At 35.6% G+C, this 17512-nt stretch overlaps 1 protein-coding gene across 2 annotated transcripts in view; it reads left to right on the top strand.

The window, feature by feature from the left end:
- Nucleotides 1–10764, top strand: part of MS3_00004861 (uncharacterized protein) — a 35839-nt gene extending 25075 nt beyond the window's left edge. The window contains exons 4-5 of one of the 2 annotated variants that reach the window (XM_051212836.1): nt 5891–7034; nt 9553–10764. In XM_051212836.1, coding sequence (XP_051068755.1) covers nt 5891–7034; nt 9553–9670 — 1262 coding nt within the window. In that variant the 3' untranslated portion in view covers nt 9671–10764. Of the gene's footprint in view, nt 1–5890; nt 9484–9552 lie in introns of those variants that run through there. The other variant, XM_051212837.1, reaches the window with a different exon arrangement.
- The last annotated feature ends 6748 nt before the right edge of the window (nt 10765–17512 follow it).

Consider the following 17512-nt stretch of genomic DNA (forward strand, 5'->3'; position numbering starts at 1 on the left):
ACTCCTCAGCAGTGCGCATCCACGATCCCGCGAGATTAGAACCCAGGACCTGTCAGTCTCGCATCAAGCGCTTAACCAACTAGACCACTGAGCCAGCATGGTGGTCTAGCTTCAACTGACTCATGACTTCAATCTGTAAAATTTCTAAAAATCTCCACAAACCCCTTCTGATAATAATCATCTGCTCACTAGTGATGGACTTCAAGAGTCATTTCCCGTAGTTCTAGTGAGAAGCCGTTACCAGTGGAGTTCAGCTAGGTCTGTTGTGAGATATCAGCTCACTGAAGACAATGGTATACGGTGGCGCAACTTCGTGGATTGGTTGAAGTTAGACATTAACACCGTCGAATGCCGGCTCGGTGGTCTAGTTGGTCAAGCGCCTAGCGCGAGACTGGTAGGTCCTGGGTTCGAATCCCGCGGGGGCGGGGTCGTGGGCGCGCACTGCTGAGGAGTCCCATACTGGAACGAAGTGGTCGTTTAGTGCCTCCAGGTTTTCCATGATGGTCTAGCTTCAATTGACTCATAATGTCAATTTGTGAACATTCATTTTCATTAGCTTTCACATCTTATTAATAGAATCTTCAAACATAAACCAAAATGTATTGTTTATTAATTTTAAAAGAACATAGCTTAGCTGTAGATCATTAGAATTGTATGTTTCAAGGGACAGACTATTGAAAACATGTTTAATCATGTTCAAAGATTTATATACTTCCAAAAACAATATCTTATTATGTAAATTACAAAATATGGACGTATTCATTTGTTTGAAACATTTGTTACTTATCAAGATGAGGAAACCTTATATATTTAAGAGATGAAAGCAATTCAGTTATTCGAAGCTTTGATTATTAAGGTTGCTATGTCCTAAGCTTATAAGATTCTCGCGAAATACGATTACCAATTTAGATAGGTTGACTTGAACGACCAACCAATGATGCATACATCAGTATGAACAACCCAGAATACCGACTGGTCCCTTTCTCGTCTAGCTCTGCATGTTAAGTTCACAACATCAATCTCAACATCCGTCATACGAATTATATATTTCAAACATACTGAGTTTAAATACAAACAAATCAGACTACATCATATCATCAAATAGAAAATAACAATTGTATAAGATCAAGCCAAAAGTGGCTGTAATTGTAAGAGACTCTAACTGATAGATTGGAAATAACTTAAGAACAATAAATCCTATAGTAGTAATCAATAGGTTAAATGGAAGCTTATAATGATAGGAATATGAATATACACATAATATAATTACTTAATAGTTATATAATGGGTATATACGTATAATATTAGTCCATAAGTAATTCCTAACAGTTATCACTCATTCAATCTCGTCCGGAGATAAACAAAAGTAATCAAATCAATGAGATATTCTGCTAAAGAAGTACACAGGAATGACACGCTACAGCTCTTACGGATTAGTTTCGAATCGCTTTATATCATTTGAACTAGGCATTTATAATGTTAAGACAATTCAGCCCATTTGATGTAGGATCATCCAAGACAACCACTAGAACTATGAATCGTTTCGATCTTGTCAACAGAAGCTTTACATTATGTCTGGTTTCTTCATTATAATGCACGTATATTATAAATACTTACTTGTTAGATAAGTTAGTGAAAGAAGATATTTTGCATACGAATGATTTCATGTTAGAATAGAATTTTTTACATAAATGCCCTGGTAGGGCAGACAGTGGGAAGAGTCCTCTCTCCCTCTCCAAATGCTCTCACATGGTCGCGCGTATATAGCCTCTGTCAGAGAAGTCCTTCTCATTACCTTCTCACACCAGGGGTGTTGTTTACGAAATTCAGAGAACAAAAAGCGAATGTCCGGTGTTTTAACCAGGTTGGTGGACATGGAGAGTCCACCTAGGGGAGTTTGAAAACCTTGATTCCATGTCAATGGTGCACATAGGCTATAGGATCGTTAGGGAAAAAATGGCGTATGAACCAATCGTTGGTCACCGGCTACCGTGGCATTGCATCTCCTCATCTTGCTCCACTGCCTTGTGGATCAGACCTTCAGATCTGGGTGTGGCCCCTTCAGAAAACCACTTGCTTTGGTTTGGGCACCTGGGTAGTATCACAGCCCTCACACATATCAAATGAGATTTGTGTGGCGCATATGTATCTGGTGCCTACCTGTACCAATATCTATGTGTTAAAATAAAAAAAATAATAAAAACATAAATTACTAGTTGTTCTAACTGTGGAAGTATTACTTTTTATGGACTATAGACATGGATTTTTCTATCTTCTATCGTACTGGCACTTGATATGTTATGATATGTTTTCTCTCTACTAGTTAATAAGGATCAATTTGTTACCCTAAACCTCATGTTCAGACTATATTTACATTTTGGTCACTTGTTCGTACTGACAATCCAAGTAAGTAGTATACTAAACATATTGTTATTGAACAGGAATATATATATATAACTGTCAATAGTGATGGTCTTCCCTTTCAATTACAGTATTAAACACCAATCGAAATATTTGGACAACCAATAAAAATACATTTAAATCCACTCTATTGCATTTACCAATGTCCATCTGTGCTCATAACTAAGTGGATATCACTGTGGCTTTCGAAAAGGATGGTACTGAGTTTGAGTCCCCGGATGAACATCAACTCAGGTACAAATGCATCCAACTGACAAGTCTCGAATGAGATGAAACGCGCCTCTTGGATTCCAATGCCAGTCGCAGTCTAACTCAGTTTATAATATTCAAAACTTAGCGGTATTATCAAGACGATCCGCATATACAAAAAGAGACTGATCAATTAAAGTCCTAAACACTAATGGGAAGATTTAAACAATCAATACACATGGATAAAATAGAGTGCTAGTAATTGAAACGATGAAAACATTTCTGACTAGAACTTTTTAGAAGAATCTAATCTTTCACTTCCCGAAATTCATCACTCTTCTCGTATTTATCGAATTAACTTGTCCACAATTTATCAAATGCCTTGATTTATTTAATCTGAAGATTCTATACATGAAAGATAAATACCCTCAGGATGAATAATTACTAGTTATATCGAAAATAGTATAATTATTGTTAACTAGACTCATGTTCCTATGTGAGATTAAAACCAGCATATTTCAATCTTGTGTGGTATGAAATACCATTGATTCAATGAGTTGGTATTTAACAAATCTACATTTTCAACTTCACTTAAACTATGATGTAGTATGATACTTATTATTGTAGAATAAGTCAACGCCATACTTCACGATTTCATAATGAAACTGTGGAATAATAATATCGACGCTAGTTATCAAAAATCATATGACTTCTTGTTAATTCAATTTACAATCGATTGAACACTAGGTGGTGATCATTGTCATGTATGTCAGGTCCTTCTTAGTACAGATCGAATCCTATCGACTAGATTGTAATGTGCCCACCGGTCTAGGTGACTCGACATTATGTGTAGTATATTGAGATAAGATGGTGATTGGAGTTAGTCAACAAAAAGCCCTACACCTACGTTATGTGCTACTTATCACTTGTCAGAAAGGTGTACCTGTAATCTTAAGGGAACTGATGCTCATTAACGGATTCAATCCCGTATCACCCAGCTAATTAGGTGTTTTGTGTAGATGTTGATAATATGATGCTTGATTTTGTCACAAACTAACACTAATTGAATATTACGTTTTTCCAGCACATTATAAAATAAAACTCATTTTTGATCTTTATTCACTCTTGAAAAACAATTAGAACAATATTGAAGACATTTCCAATTAAATCTTGTTCCATTTCACTAGATCTGCTTAGTGTTGAATAAGATTTCTCACTCTTTCACTTCATTACATGCACAAAAATGTTAGTTTTAGATACTGCTATCACCAACCACTTCAGTTTGATGATGTCATTAACAAAACTGACAATTTTTATATGATTTTGTCAGTAATTATATGCATTCGTAATCCCGAAGACTCCAATGGAAAAGATTCTATGTGAATTCCATGAAATTTATAGAAAACATTTCAGTTACTTGTAAAAATATTAAGTAGTATATAACATTTTCACAAAATTTCTGAACGATGTGTACACAACTCGCTTGGTATAGTTTGTTTGAATCTTCCCATTGATGTTTAGGACTGCGATTGGTCAGTCTCTTATCGATATATGTGCATACTGTGCGTATTGCTACGATATAGTCTTAAGTCTCAAGCACTACATACAAAGGTGTATAGTGGCTAGTAGTGGAATCCAGGACGTGGGTTTCGTCCTATTCGGGACTCGTCAGCTGGATGTGTCTGAGTCTCAGAGATAATGTTCACTCTGAGTTTCGAACTCACTAACGTTAGCATCAAACGCCACCGCGTTATCCACTTGACTACTGAGTCCTAATGTATACAAATCTGTCAAATCCATTTATGAAATATCACGTAGAGGTGGGATTTAAAAACGAAACTGAATGTATAATTATGAATCTTATCAAGTGGATATGATAAAAGAGTCAGTATTTTACACCAAAGTCATCGAATAAAGAGTTGAGGACGGATGATTAAGATTTCATATGTCAATATATATGATATACAAGATCGATAGAAGTTAGACAATAACATTGTTTGATTCCGATTCAGCAGTCTAAAGGTTAAGCATTCACTCGTGAGACCGAATGTATTGAGTTTGAGCCCCTTTGATGAGAAATCATGGATGCGCACTGTCGAGGAGTCTCATACTAGAATAAAAAGGCCGTCCCGTTCTTCCAGATTTTCAATAGTAGTCTAACTTATATTGAATCGTGGATTCAATTATTAAAATATAAGAAAGAATCGGTTGTATAATTCTGTCTAAATTTCAGTAATATTCCTATTTGATATAATCTTTTCCGATGGTACAGTATCATGATAGAATCCATTTAAATTGATAATATCATACATTAAAAAGGCAGAATATAGATTAGTAAAATCTCAGCGAATGAATATGAAGTAAATCCAATGTTTTCGCCTGACAATCTGGTCCAAGCTTTTTCAAGGAAAATATAATCCAACAACAAAACTATCGAATATAAACAGGTACATAGTTCTCTGGTTTACTGTATACTGAATACGTTATCCAATCAACGTGAACAATGTTTAAAGTAGGTATTTGCATTAGTGTATAACAGACTTGTGGTATGAAATGAAAAATGTGTATACATAAGTAGTATGAGAAGAGATTTCATTCATTCACATATTGTCCTTTGGTCGGTGAATATTCAGAACAACATGTAATATAGAGGAAGAATGTATTTGTCACTGAAAGTTTGTGTTACTTTTATTGTTCCAATTAATTGTTTAACATATTCAGATAAAACAGCTGATTAGAACCGTTCAATGTGATTGCTGTTATTCAAATAATAAACGATAGAGTTTAGGTTTACTTATTAATTATTAGTTGCCATGGGACACCTGATTGGATTCCATCTCTCCTATTTATACTGTTTGGATTTACCTATATGTATAGGACTTCAGCTGTTACTCTTTCTTTGTAAGAATGAAAACCTTTTTGAAGGATTTTTATGCTATTGAAATCAATCCTATGACCTGATTCTATGGAGTGTAATGATATAGCTGATTTGTGTTCGAGTTTCCTTACATCAACTGAAGATTTAGAAATGTACTTTAAGCATAATTTGTACTCCTTCACCGTCACATTCAGTTGCCTTGATGTTTCACCTACATACATTGTATTACAGTCATTATATTTGATTTCATAAACACAATTCTATTTTTCATCCTTGTGTATTGGAATCTTTGATCATAGAGTATTGTTTGTTTAAAAGAATACTCTTATATTTTGAAGAGAATATCATATTTGACAAAGATTCTTTACTCGAAAAAGTTTTTCTTCTATGAAATTTATTCAGATTTACGTATGGATGATGTTGTACAAATTTTTTCAACAGTTAATTCATTAAAATCTACATCAGAAGAAATCAATAAATTTGATTATTCAATATCATCACCATCATCATCTCCATCCTCAACACCATCATCGTCGTCATCATCACCATCATTATCCTCAACACCATCATCGTCATCATCACCATCATTATCCTCAACACCATCATCGTCATCATCACCATCATCATCCTCAACACCATCATCATCATTATTTCAACATAATTATGATCGGAATAATAAACGTTTACAATTGAATCAGAATTCAATATTCAATGATAATGAGATCATTTCGAATGAAGAAGAACACGTTGAACATAAACTCCCATATAATAATGAAAAGAATAATGATGAATATAATTCAGATAGTACATTAACATGTTCCGAAGCTGAATATTATAATAATTTAATACGTCAAAAACGTTTAAGAAAATATCGAACTAATAAACGAAAATTTAAGCATAGATCTTTAATTTCAAATGATCAAGATGGATCCTATTCACCATCATCATCATCTTCTTCTTCTTCTTATAATGATGATGATGATGAGGAGGAGGAGGAGGAAGAGGAAGAGGAGAAGGAGAAGGAGAAAGAATATGAAAAGATAATAGATAATCAATGTAAAAAGTTTACTTATCATTCAATTACTACTAATTTACATCATCGAAAAAAACCTCCTTCACCAGAGCATTATATACAATCATCAAATGAAAGAAATGAATATGAATCATGGTGGCCTAATCCTATTACACGACGTATGCATAAAGATTTTCGTTCAACACTTTGGTTATCTAATGAATTATTAGATTCCAATGATAAAGAGATACAACAACAATTTACCACTTCAATGAATAAAATAAAATCAAGAAAACATCGTAAATTTGCCCATTCACATTCACATAATAATCATGATCGATATAAAAATAAACAAATGGAATTATGGCAATTTATATTATACAGTTTAGAGATTAGTAAAGATAGTGCATTTCAATGGGTTAATAAATCAACTGGATTATTTCGTATTGTAAATACACAATTAGCAGCAAAAGAATGGGGTTATTATCGTAATAATAAATTAATGGATTATGAAAAAATGGCAAGAGCTATAAGGTAAATGAAGATTATAATTTATAATTATAATAAACTTATTTATATTCGAAGCACTGGATGACTGTTTCATCCTATTGTGGGACTCCTCCTTATCAGTGTGCATTCATGATCCTGACTTGGCAGATTCGAGCCCAGGACTAGAACGGTTAACCTCTAGACCACTGAGCCGACCGGCATTCAACGATTTTAATGTCTAACTTCAACTAATCCATGAAATTGAACAACATATCCGCCATTGTCTTCAGTGAGTTACTATCTCACAATGAGACGAAACGGCCGTTCAGTGCTTTCAGGTTTTCAATGGTGGTCTAACATCAATCGGTTCAAGATCTCAATCAATAATTTAATAATCTCCACAATCCTATACTCTTTAATTGTATTCATTTATACTCAACTTACTGTTTTGTTCTAATGGTTTGTTGATTATAATCCGACTAAATCATCAATTGGAACACTGATTTATTTGACCTTGGTACTGTGCCAAACCACGACTCGAGCACAACCCACCGCAGCATCTCAATCAAGTCATCTAGACCGGACTAGGCTGTGGCCGGACTATTAGGACGGAGCCTTTGACCAGCAACCCGCGTTGATATGCGGGTATACACGCCGGCAGGCACTCGCCCAATCCACGACTCAATGTGCGCCGTGATAGATGAAACCACCAAACCACCTGCTTCGGTTTGGGCACCCGGGAAGTATCCCAGCCCTCACACAAGTCGAATGATTTGTGTGGCGCATATCTACTTGGTGCCTCCTTGTACTAATGTTTATATGTTTAAATAAATAAATAAATAAATAAAATACTGTGCCAAACCAATGATACGTTAACCAGTACGAACAGCCTAGAGTTACTAGTTCTTTTCACCTAATCCAGCCGGTTCAGTCCAGAATGCCAATGTCAGCTTCCACTGTATGAATCATGTATTTCAGACATATACAGTTTATATACAAACAAACGAGACCGTATCATACTATAAAATAGAAAATAACAATTACATAAGAAGGGGTTTTGTGGATATTATAGTAATATCAATAATTGAATTTATGAGTCGACCCAAGCTAGATCACCATAGAAAATATGAAAGCAATGGACGTTCGTTTCGTCCTAGTGTGGGACTCCTCAGCAGTTCGCATCTACGATCCCGGATGCCGGACTCGAACCCAGGCCAATGGAGTTCATCCATGTCTATTGTAGAGACAGTTACTCATTGAAAACAATGGTAGATGGTTGAGCAATACCATGGATTGGTTGAAGTTAGACACTAACACCGTTAGATGCCGGCCGGCTTAGTGGTCTAGAGGTTAAGCGTTCGCTCTCGAGACTAACAGGTCTTGAGTTCGAGGTGGGATCGTGGATGTGAAATAATGAGAAGTTTCACGACAGGACAAAATCGCCATAAAGTGCTTCCAGGTTTCGAATGATGGCCTAGTTTAAGTCGATTCATGAATTCAACTATTGAAATTACTACGATCTCCACAAACACTCATTTCAGAAATACATTACCGCCGTTCTAGAAACTATGGTAGAACTTAAAAACATTCCATCAAATATAAAGCAAGTTAAACTGATTGAAAATTAACTAACGGTTAGAGAGAAAAAACGGCGGGAAACGATCATTTTTGAATAAAGAACAAAATATTTTATGACTTAAAATGGTCTCTTCAATTCAGAAACAAAAATTAATGCTGGCAAGACTATAATTAATGAACTAACCAATCAGATTTAAGATAGCAGGTCTTGAATTTTGGCTTGAAATTCATTCATCCATTTGTCTAAATAGCATGTTCGTATTTTAGCTGATATCAGTTTATGACGAAAACATTAAATCTAATTCCTAATCCTGACGTCCAACTGTAAATCCTAATCCTAATTCCTCGTACTAATCTCTAATCTTCATTTGACCCTAGTAAGTAGGTGAACATTCTCAAGGTCACTTTAGCGTCTCTCAAAGGTCATCCATAAATTACAGTCTCATCGGTTAAAATGTATCTCAAGAAGAATGAATAAATTAGTCTCTATAGAAGATACAATAATCCATGTAGGCTTCACATGGATACTAGACACTACAATAATAATGTAGGTCCAATATTAAAATCACGAGCCATGTGAAGCTAGACCACCATGGAAAACCTGGAAGCACTGAACGGCCGTTCCATTCTATTGTAGGACTCCTCAACAGTGCGCATCCACAATCCCGCCCCCCTGTGAGATTCGAACCCTCAGTGGTCTAATGGTTAAGCGCTCGCGCGCGCAAGACTGATAGGTCCTCGGTTTGGATCCCACAAGGCGAGATCGTAGATGCACACTGCTGAGGAGTCCCACAATGAACTCATGATCTCAACTATTGAAATCCCTATAATATCCACAAAACCCCGACTGATAATAATGTAACTCATTTGATTTCTATTCATTCATAGAATAATTAAACATTAAATCATATTTCACCATCTATTTACTTCTCTAATCACTTTGATTTGTATTTTTTTTTCTTTATTTCTTCTACATAATGAATAGATTTTATTATAAAGATTCAATATTACGTAAATCACGTCAACAATTACATTTTCAATTTGCTATGCCTTATGTAAAATGGGCTGAAAAATTTTATGAAAATAAAAAAATGTTTTTTTAAAAATTCCACTTCATTTTGAAAACAAAACAACGACAACAACAACAAAAAAACACCACAGCAACAACAACAACTGTACATTTTCATTGTATTCCTTATTGTTTCATTCAATTGTTTATATTATCTATTACAGTTTTGTTTAATTCTTGTGAATATTATTGATTCATGTTATCCAACAAAAAAAGATATTATATATTAATAAGAAACTAGTGGCTGGCTTCAAGATATATACATCCTGGAGTTCTAGTGAGAAGTAGTGAACAGTGGAGTTCAACCGGGTCAGATGTGAGATAGTAACTCACTGATGACAATGGTGGATGTGTCGCTCAATTTCGTGGATTAGTTGAAGTTATACATTAACAACGTTGGATGTCAGCCCAGTGGCCTAGTTAGTTAAGTGCTTAACGCGAGACTGATAGGTCCTGGGTTCGAATCCCGTGGGGTAGGGTCGTGGATGCGCACTGCTGAGGAGAAACTCTATATCTTAGTGAGATGGGTTTGTGGTTATAACAATTGAATATAGAACGAGTATTTTATCTAATTTAGGATTGACCAGTGGAATTGATCAATGTCTTAGTATCTCTAGTCTGAGTGATGTTGAAGTTCACGTAATTATCATAACTAATGATTGGAGACTGAGTGATATGACATAGAATCGATCACAATGACGTAAATGTATACAGTCTCTGTCTCCCCTTAAACTGTGAGACTGATATTACTTTATATCTTACATTCTACGAATTAAGTCTTTCTTCCTGTACTATATCCTTATATGCAATCTTTTTTTTATATATATTACCACCATTGAAGAAACTACTATGGTGTGAGCTACTTATATCCACACATGTAGTATAAAACGATAGTCCGAAATAGAATGTATTTCAGTAGAAGATAAAGAAGGAGAGAACGGGAACGGTAAGCAATTGCTATGGAAATGCACGAACAATCAAATCTGAGACGATGGACTGATATTTGCAAAAGGAACAATCAAGTTTGAGACGATTGATATTTTAAAAATTAACTATTTACTGTATGGTTCTCAGATTTTAGTGAGAAGTTCTGTAACTGCGGGTTCCAAATACATTCGATCGTACCCACTCATGTTCTTGTTCATTACACTACTTCTATGAATTCGGCGTTCATCTTGTTGTGATAATTATTTATGGCAACTTGGACCGATGCATGTATATGTCTGGTCCTACGTTGTAGCTGACTAACTGGCAGTATTCCTCTTTACTCTTAATTTCGGATTTTAATAGCTAATGTCTTATACGACAACGTTCAGATTACTACTTACTTATTGAATAGATAGGAACACAATAGTAAGGGATTGTGTTTTCGCGTCATCGATATTAAGGAATTTGATTATTAAATGCCTATCGGTTTATGATACATTAGTCTGACAGAGACAGGTCCGTTTCAATCCATAACGTCAATAACAGGCAAATACAAAGTTTTACAAATGAATTTGTCACAATATGTTATGAAGAATCATAGAAGACTTAAAATAGTTCAAATATACATTCGTGACGATATATGATGATAATAAGAAAAGAGAATTATTCCTAACAATTATAAACATTCCAAACGCTATATATAAATATACTTCTGCGATTGAAATCCTGAGTCAATTGAAGCTGGACCACCATGGGAAACCTGGAAGCGCTGGACGGTCGTTCCGTCCTAGTAGGGGACCCCTTAGCAGTGCGCATCCATGACCCCGCACCCCGCGAGATTTGAACCCAAGACCTGTCAGTCTCACGCCAGGCTCCCAACCAACTAGACCACCGAGCCGAAATCCAACGGTGTTAATGTCTAAATTCAACCAATCTGCCATGCTTTTTATGTAATGCACAATAAATTTGATTTATTTGTCAGTCCCACGAAAAAAGTTGAAAGTCATTTTCGTAACATAGATGGGTTAATCCACGTATTATGGCTGCACACACTTTCTGTTTCAGTCAGTTTCCATTATTATAAGCAAAGGTGGATAATGGCTACTAGTGGAATCCAAGACGCGCGTTTCGTCCTATTTGGAACTCGTCCGCCGGATATACCTGCATCTCAGAGTTGATGTTCACTCCAGGACTTGAACCCAGTACTTTATGCTTCAAACTCCATTGCGTTATTCACTTAGCTACTGAGTCCTGTTAGCCACTTGCTTGTGAAATAGGGTGAAGTTTATATTCATTTAGTATCGTTAGTTTGAATCTTCCCATTGACGTTTAAGAATGCATCATTATTTATATTATCGAATTTTATTTAAACTAATGAGCATACGATTTTCAATTTTGTTACGTATATCAAACATCACTGAATATCGATGAATCAACAGTTGTACAAAACTCCAAGTCTCAGTGTTAAACTGAAACAGACTTAGGATAGATCTAATAAATACCTAACGATAGTATTTAATTGAATGTCATCCAACATCGTATGAAGGTCATGAAATTTATCACCAATCTATAGAATGATTAAAGAACTCTTGTAGTGAACGAGAACACAAGTGGGAACAACCAAATGTATGTGAATACAAAATTACAGAACCTGTTAGTAAAATCTGAGAACCATACAGTAAATACTTCGTTTGCAAAGTATTAATCAATTGTCTGAGACTTGACTGTTGCTTCTTTTTCACATCAATCATTCTCTGTTCTTGTTCTCTTTTCTTTGATCTTCTTAACCTTTCTGCCTTCAGACATTTCACTGTCTATTGGTGATGCATACTACTTATATCTATCGACATCAGCAGTACACACCACAACATGACTTATAAATTAAGATACAATTCTCTAGATATATTATTGATTTGTGATTAAGAAAACTTGGTCATTTTAGCTATGATAATGCGATCTGTTTAAAGATTTAGGTCAACTAATTTACAACTGAATAAATAGTGCAATTACCTTTTTCAGTTGTAAATTGATTTGAAATGAATGATTATAAATGATAATTGTAGGTTTGGACGTGCTACTTATAAGATGTCAAATCGAAGCACTCAAACTGTTGACATATTTTCTTGTTTGGCTATTATTTGATGAAACGATGAACGAATATATTGAAATTCATGTATCTTACATATGATAGATGTAAAAAGGTATTTGTAAAAGCTGTCTGATTAAAAATAACTAATCCATTGAAGATGTATAAGAAATACGGGCAACTAAGCCGGAGATCCCAAAAATTTCCCGGAAAATGCCAAAAAAAAGCTTGGAAAACGCTAAGAAACACCTTATCTAAACAGCATTCCATAAAAATTTTACCAGAAACATCCAGAAAGTGAAAAATCACATGTGGCGTTTCTGATTGGATGATTACCTATATTTCTACTGTGTTTAGAAGGGTTCCAGAAATTTCCAGAAGCTCATGGCCATCTAAAATACTGTAAATAAACTGTTTTCTCTCATGTCAAGTTCAGTTCACCCGAAAAAACAGCAACCAGAAACACTATTGGAACTAACCAACTACACATAGGATTAAGGCCTAATTTCGGTCATTGAATTCAGACTTTACTAGTAGTAATAAAAGACCAGATGATCTAGGTTAATTTTGTAATTAGATACAGTGTGTTTCGAACATAGTACACAGTAAATAAAAGTCATATGCTTTAACCAATGAACTAATCCCTACATGAAAAACTACTAAGAAGCATTGAAAAGGTATTTGCCTAAAAACGTCTTCGTTACATAATCTATTTTGCATTGTAACCTGATGAATTAAAACATTTTCGATTGATCCTACTAAAGCGATTGAATAATCCCTTTGAGGATATTGTTCTGTCATTAAACTAAACCAACTCTAATCATGAAACTATTTTTCTATGATCATTAAAGATAATTAACCAAGTGAAATCAAGAATAGTCTTTTTGATGAGAAGTGGTTGAAGGTACTCGACTGATCAGCTTTAACTTACGTTTCGTCCGATTTAACACTCATCATCATGAGTTAACTGAAGTTTTTAGAAAATAGATCATTCTTGTGAAATTCGAAAATGCATCTGGGTCTACAGTGTTGTTACAATTTTCTCTTATTGACACTCAACTATACCTATTGTTTAGTATTATTGAACACCAATTCACCCGATAAGTCCTCGAATCAGAACACGATTGAACAGGAACTAAATTATATTTCAAATAACAAGAGTAGATGGAAGTAAGAAGCACAATAGGAGAAACGTTAGTATATTTTTAGTTTTTACATGAGAAGATTCTACAGTTTTCTCCAAGTATCCACTAGCGCCGACTGGATAAGAAATAACCAATCAGAGTGCACCAACATAATCGTGCACGGAACGTGCTTTAATCCAATCTATATCCCACTAATAACTGTCCTACTAATTAGGTCCAACTACCTAACAATAACAACATGGTGCAAACGATATTGAGATTTGTGCTCACAATGTAATCTAACTGACAGAACTTGATCAATATTTAATGAGCCAGAAAATTATAACACTAGTCACTACTAAATAATCAATCGATTAATAATAATAAATCTAATAGTTCGTCCAAGATATAGACCTAGCTGCTGTTTTCTTCTATTACTGTAACAGTAAAAAAGGCCCCTAAAAACAATTGTATTGTGGTATGAGCTACTTATACCGAAATATATAAGTAGTGCGTAGCAGAAATTGGAAGTGGAATGCTTACCGGCAGAAGATTGAAATAAAGAGAACAATTGTAATAACAACAGAATTGAAAGAATTAATGTGTATGTAAAGGACAACTCAAGGAAGATGTATAAAAGATGTATTTAATAAATGATTTTCATATTTTATAAAGATATCGCGTAATTTTACATAAATCAAGTGGTCTACCTTCTCGTAGCGGGGGTGTTGTTTATAAAATTGAAAGGGAGAAAAGCAAATGTCCGACACTTTAACCGGGTTAGTGAACACGGAGGATCCACCAAAGGGAGTCGGAAAACCTTAATTCTCCAAACCACTGGTGTACATGGGCTCCAGGGTCCTGAAGGACCAAATGGCTCATGGACCTATTGTTGGTAATCGGCTACCATGAGACTGCATCTCCTCATCCAGGATTCCAAGTTACGACTTGCTTCGTGATGCAATCTGATCATTTTCGTAATCTATGTCCTACTCATGTCTAGCACATTTTCTTCATTTCCTCTTCGTCTGGTAGTTGGTCTGTTCTCTCGCAAAGTAGGTTTTTGCTGATGGTATCCCGCCAACGAATATTGAATGTCTTGCGTAGAGAGTTGTTTATAAATACCAATACATTTTAGATCATGGTTACAGCAGTTGTCCAAGTTTCAGCTCCTCACAGTAGAACTGTCTTGGCGTTCGTTTTGATGATTCTGATTTCGATGTTGGCTGACAGTTGTTTTGAGTCCCATATGTTCTTCAATTGTAGGAATGCTGTCTTTGTTTTACCAATCCTTACCTTTACATCTGCATCCAGGTACGTAAAAGTATCCACCTGTCCTAGAGTTTCTCGATAAAGTGTGACTGGGTTGGAGTTCTCCGTGTCGTATTTGATTATCATACTTTTTCCCTTGCGTATATTGAGGCCTACTGATGCAGACGTTGCTGCCATACTGGCTGTTTTCACCTGCATTTGTTTCTGTGTATAGCTAGGTCATCTGGAAAGTCCAAATCGTCTAGCTGTACCCAATCTGTCCATTGTATTCCATGCTCCTCCTAAGTTGTGGAGATCTACACAAACCAGTCGATCACCAGTAGGAAGATAAAAGATGAGAGTAATCAGCCTTGTCAAACACCGGTCTCCACTTGAAATACATCTGTGAGTTGTCCTCCATGCTCAACTTTTCAATATAGTCTGTCGTATAAATCCCAGATGATTTCAATAATCTTCTCAGATACACCATATTGTCTACTAAGGTTCTCCCATACACACTGTCAAACGCTTTCTCATTATCACAATTTGGTTTGAACACAACCGATCTATACGGAATCCAACCTGTTGATCTCAAAGTTGGGCCTCTACTGAATCTTTCATCCGGTTCAGTAACACCCTGTTGTAAACGTTTCCTCGTACTAATAGTGAAGTTATTTTATTTTATTTCAACACATACATAATGGTACAAAGAGACACCAAATACATATGCGCCACACAAATCTCATTCGACATGTGTGAGGGCTGTGATACTGCCCGGGTGCCCAAACCGAAACAGGTGGTTATCTTAGGGGGCCACACTCCGAGCCTTTGACCTGAAGGTTTAATCGACAAGGCAGTGGAGCATCGTAAGGAGATGCAGTCCCATGGTAGCCGGTGACCAACAATTGGTTCATACGCCATTTGTTCCCTCAGGATACTGGAGCCCATGTGCACCATTGGTTTGGAATCCGGTTAAAGCGCCGGACATTCGCTTTTCGTCCTCTCATTTTCGTAAACAACACTCCCGCCACGAGAAGGCAGTGAGTAGGACTTCCCTGGCAGAGGCTATATACGCGTGGCCGTGTGAGAGTATTTCGAGAGGGAGAGCGGACTCTCCCCACTCTCGGCCGTACCAGGGCATTTGGGGGCAATAGTGAAGTGGTGCTTCTCTAGTTCTCATACGTGCTCAAACGATCCCCTTTCTTCGATGATGATGATCTTGATAAGGTGTCCTTATTTCCAGTTTGTCGGCACTCGTTCTTCCTCCCAAATCTCCCTAAATAGAACGTGGATTATCTATGAAGTTACGTCTATGCCTGACTTTAGTGCTTCGACTGGTATATTTTCAGGTCTTGCTGCTTTCCCACTCTTCATCTGTCTGATAGTCATGCTGATTTCTTCGATCATCGGTGGTGTATTAAATAATAATAAGGTCTATAGGTTCTGCTTCGATATCCGGCGGATTCAATGGGGTTGGTTTATTTAAGAGTTCCTCGAAGTGTTCCATCTATCTGTTCCTCTGTCCTCGAATTTCAGTGATTGGCTTGCCTTCTTTGTATTTGACCGGTCTCCCTGACTTACTATATTTCCCTGCCAGTTTTCTCATCGTGTAACATAGTTGTTTCATATTTCCTTCTCTTGAATTCTTTTTCCACTGTCATTGCTTCCATGTATCTCTACTTATCGGCTCCAATGCTCCACTTAACTTGCTTATTTGCTTCTGTGTATTCAATTTATGCCTTGACTTTCACTTTTCTTGTTCGGCTGTTATTAATTACTGTCTTTTTGTTCATCCTTTCTTGAATACATACAAATAGAATCAAAGTAATCACCATGACTATTTAGTGGTTAATACATGTACCTATATTTTCCAATGTTCAATCGATGACTTAATAGAGAATATTTAAATTTATTGATTTCATTAAACACTACTTAGTGACAATTTATATTACATTAGACAGAATAAAAACAATTAACTACACCCTAATAATTAATAATCGCTTACTCTGATGTATTCTTTAGTGAAAGAAACAAGAAAAGGTTCAATAAAACATGTTCAATTAGATGGGTATGTTTTTTTGTAGATTTTTCAAAGGAATTTACATTATTAACTAGCATCAATTGAATTACCATTGTAAGATCATGGTAAAAATTTATAATGACACTTAGACACCAGAATATCAAAGTTCATTTTTTTTGCTTTCAACCCAGGACACTCTAAAAGGTTTATTGCTAACTATATTTTTTGTTATATCCCAATGAGTAGAAAGATTGTATTCCCGGAGTTTCGTAACTTAATGTAAACCGCTTCTTCACAGTAACTTTCTAGCCAATACTTACATTATTTGAATCTATCAAGTTCAACCATTGGCATTGATAAGGACATAAAAGAATTGTCATAATGAATAAACTATCATATGAAACAATAAAAACCAACATTCTACTGAATGAATCAATACCAAAGTCAAAAATTACATTGAATCAATAC

This window comes from Schistosoma haematobium, chromosome 3 (genome assembly GCF_000699445.3).
Source record: "Schistosoma haematobium chromosome 3, whole genome shotgun sequence".
In the NCBI taxonomy this organism is placed as follows: Eukaryota; Metazoa; Platyhelminthes; class Trematoda; order Strigeidida; family Schistosomatidae; genus Schistosoma; species Schistosoma haematobium.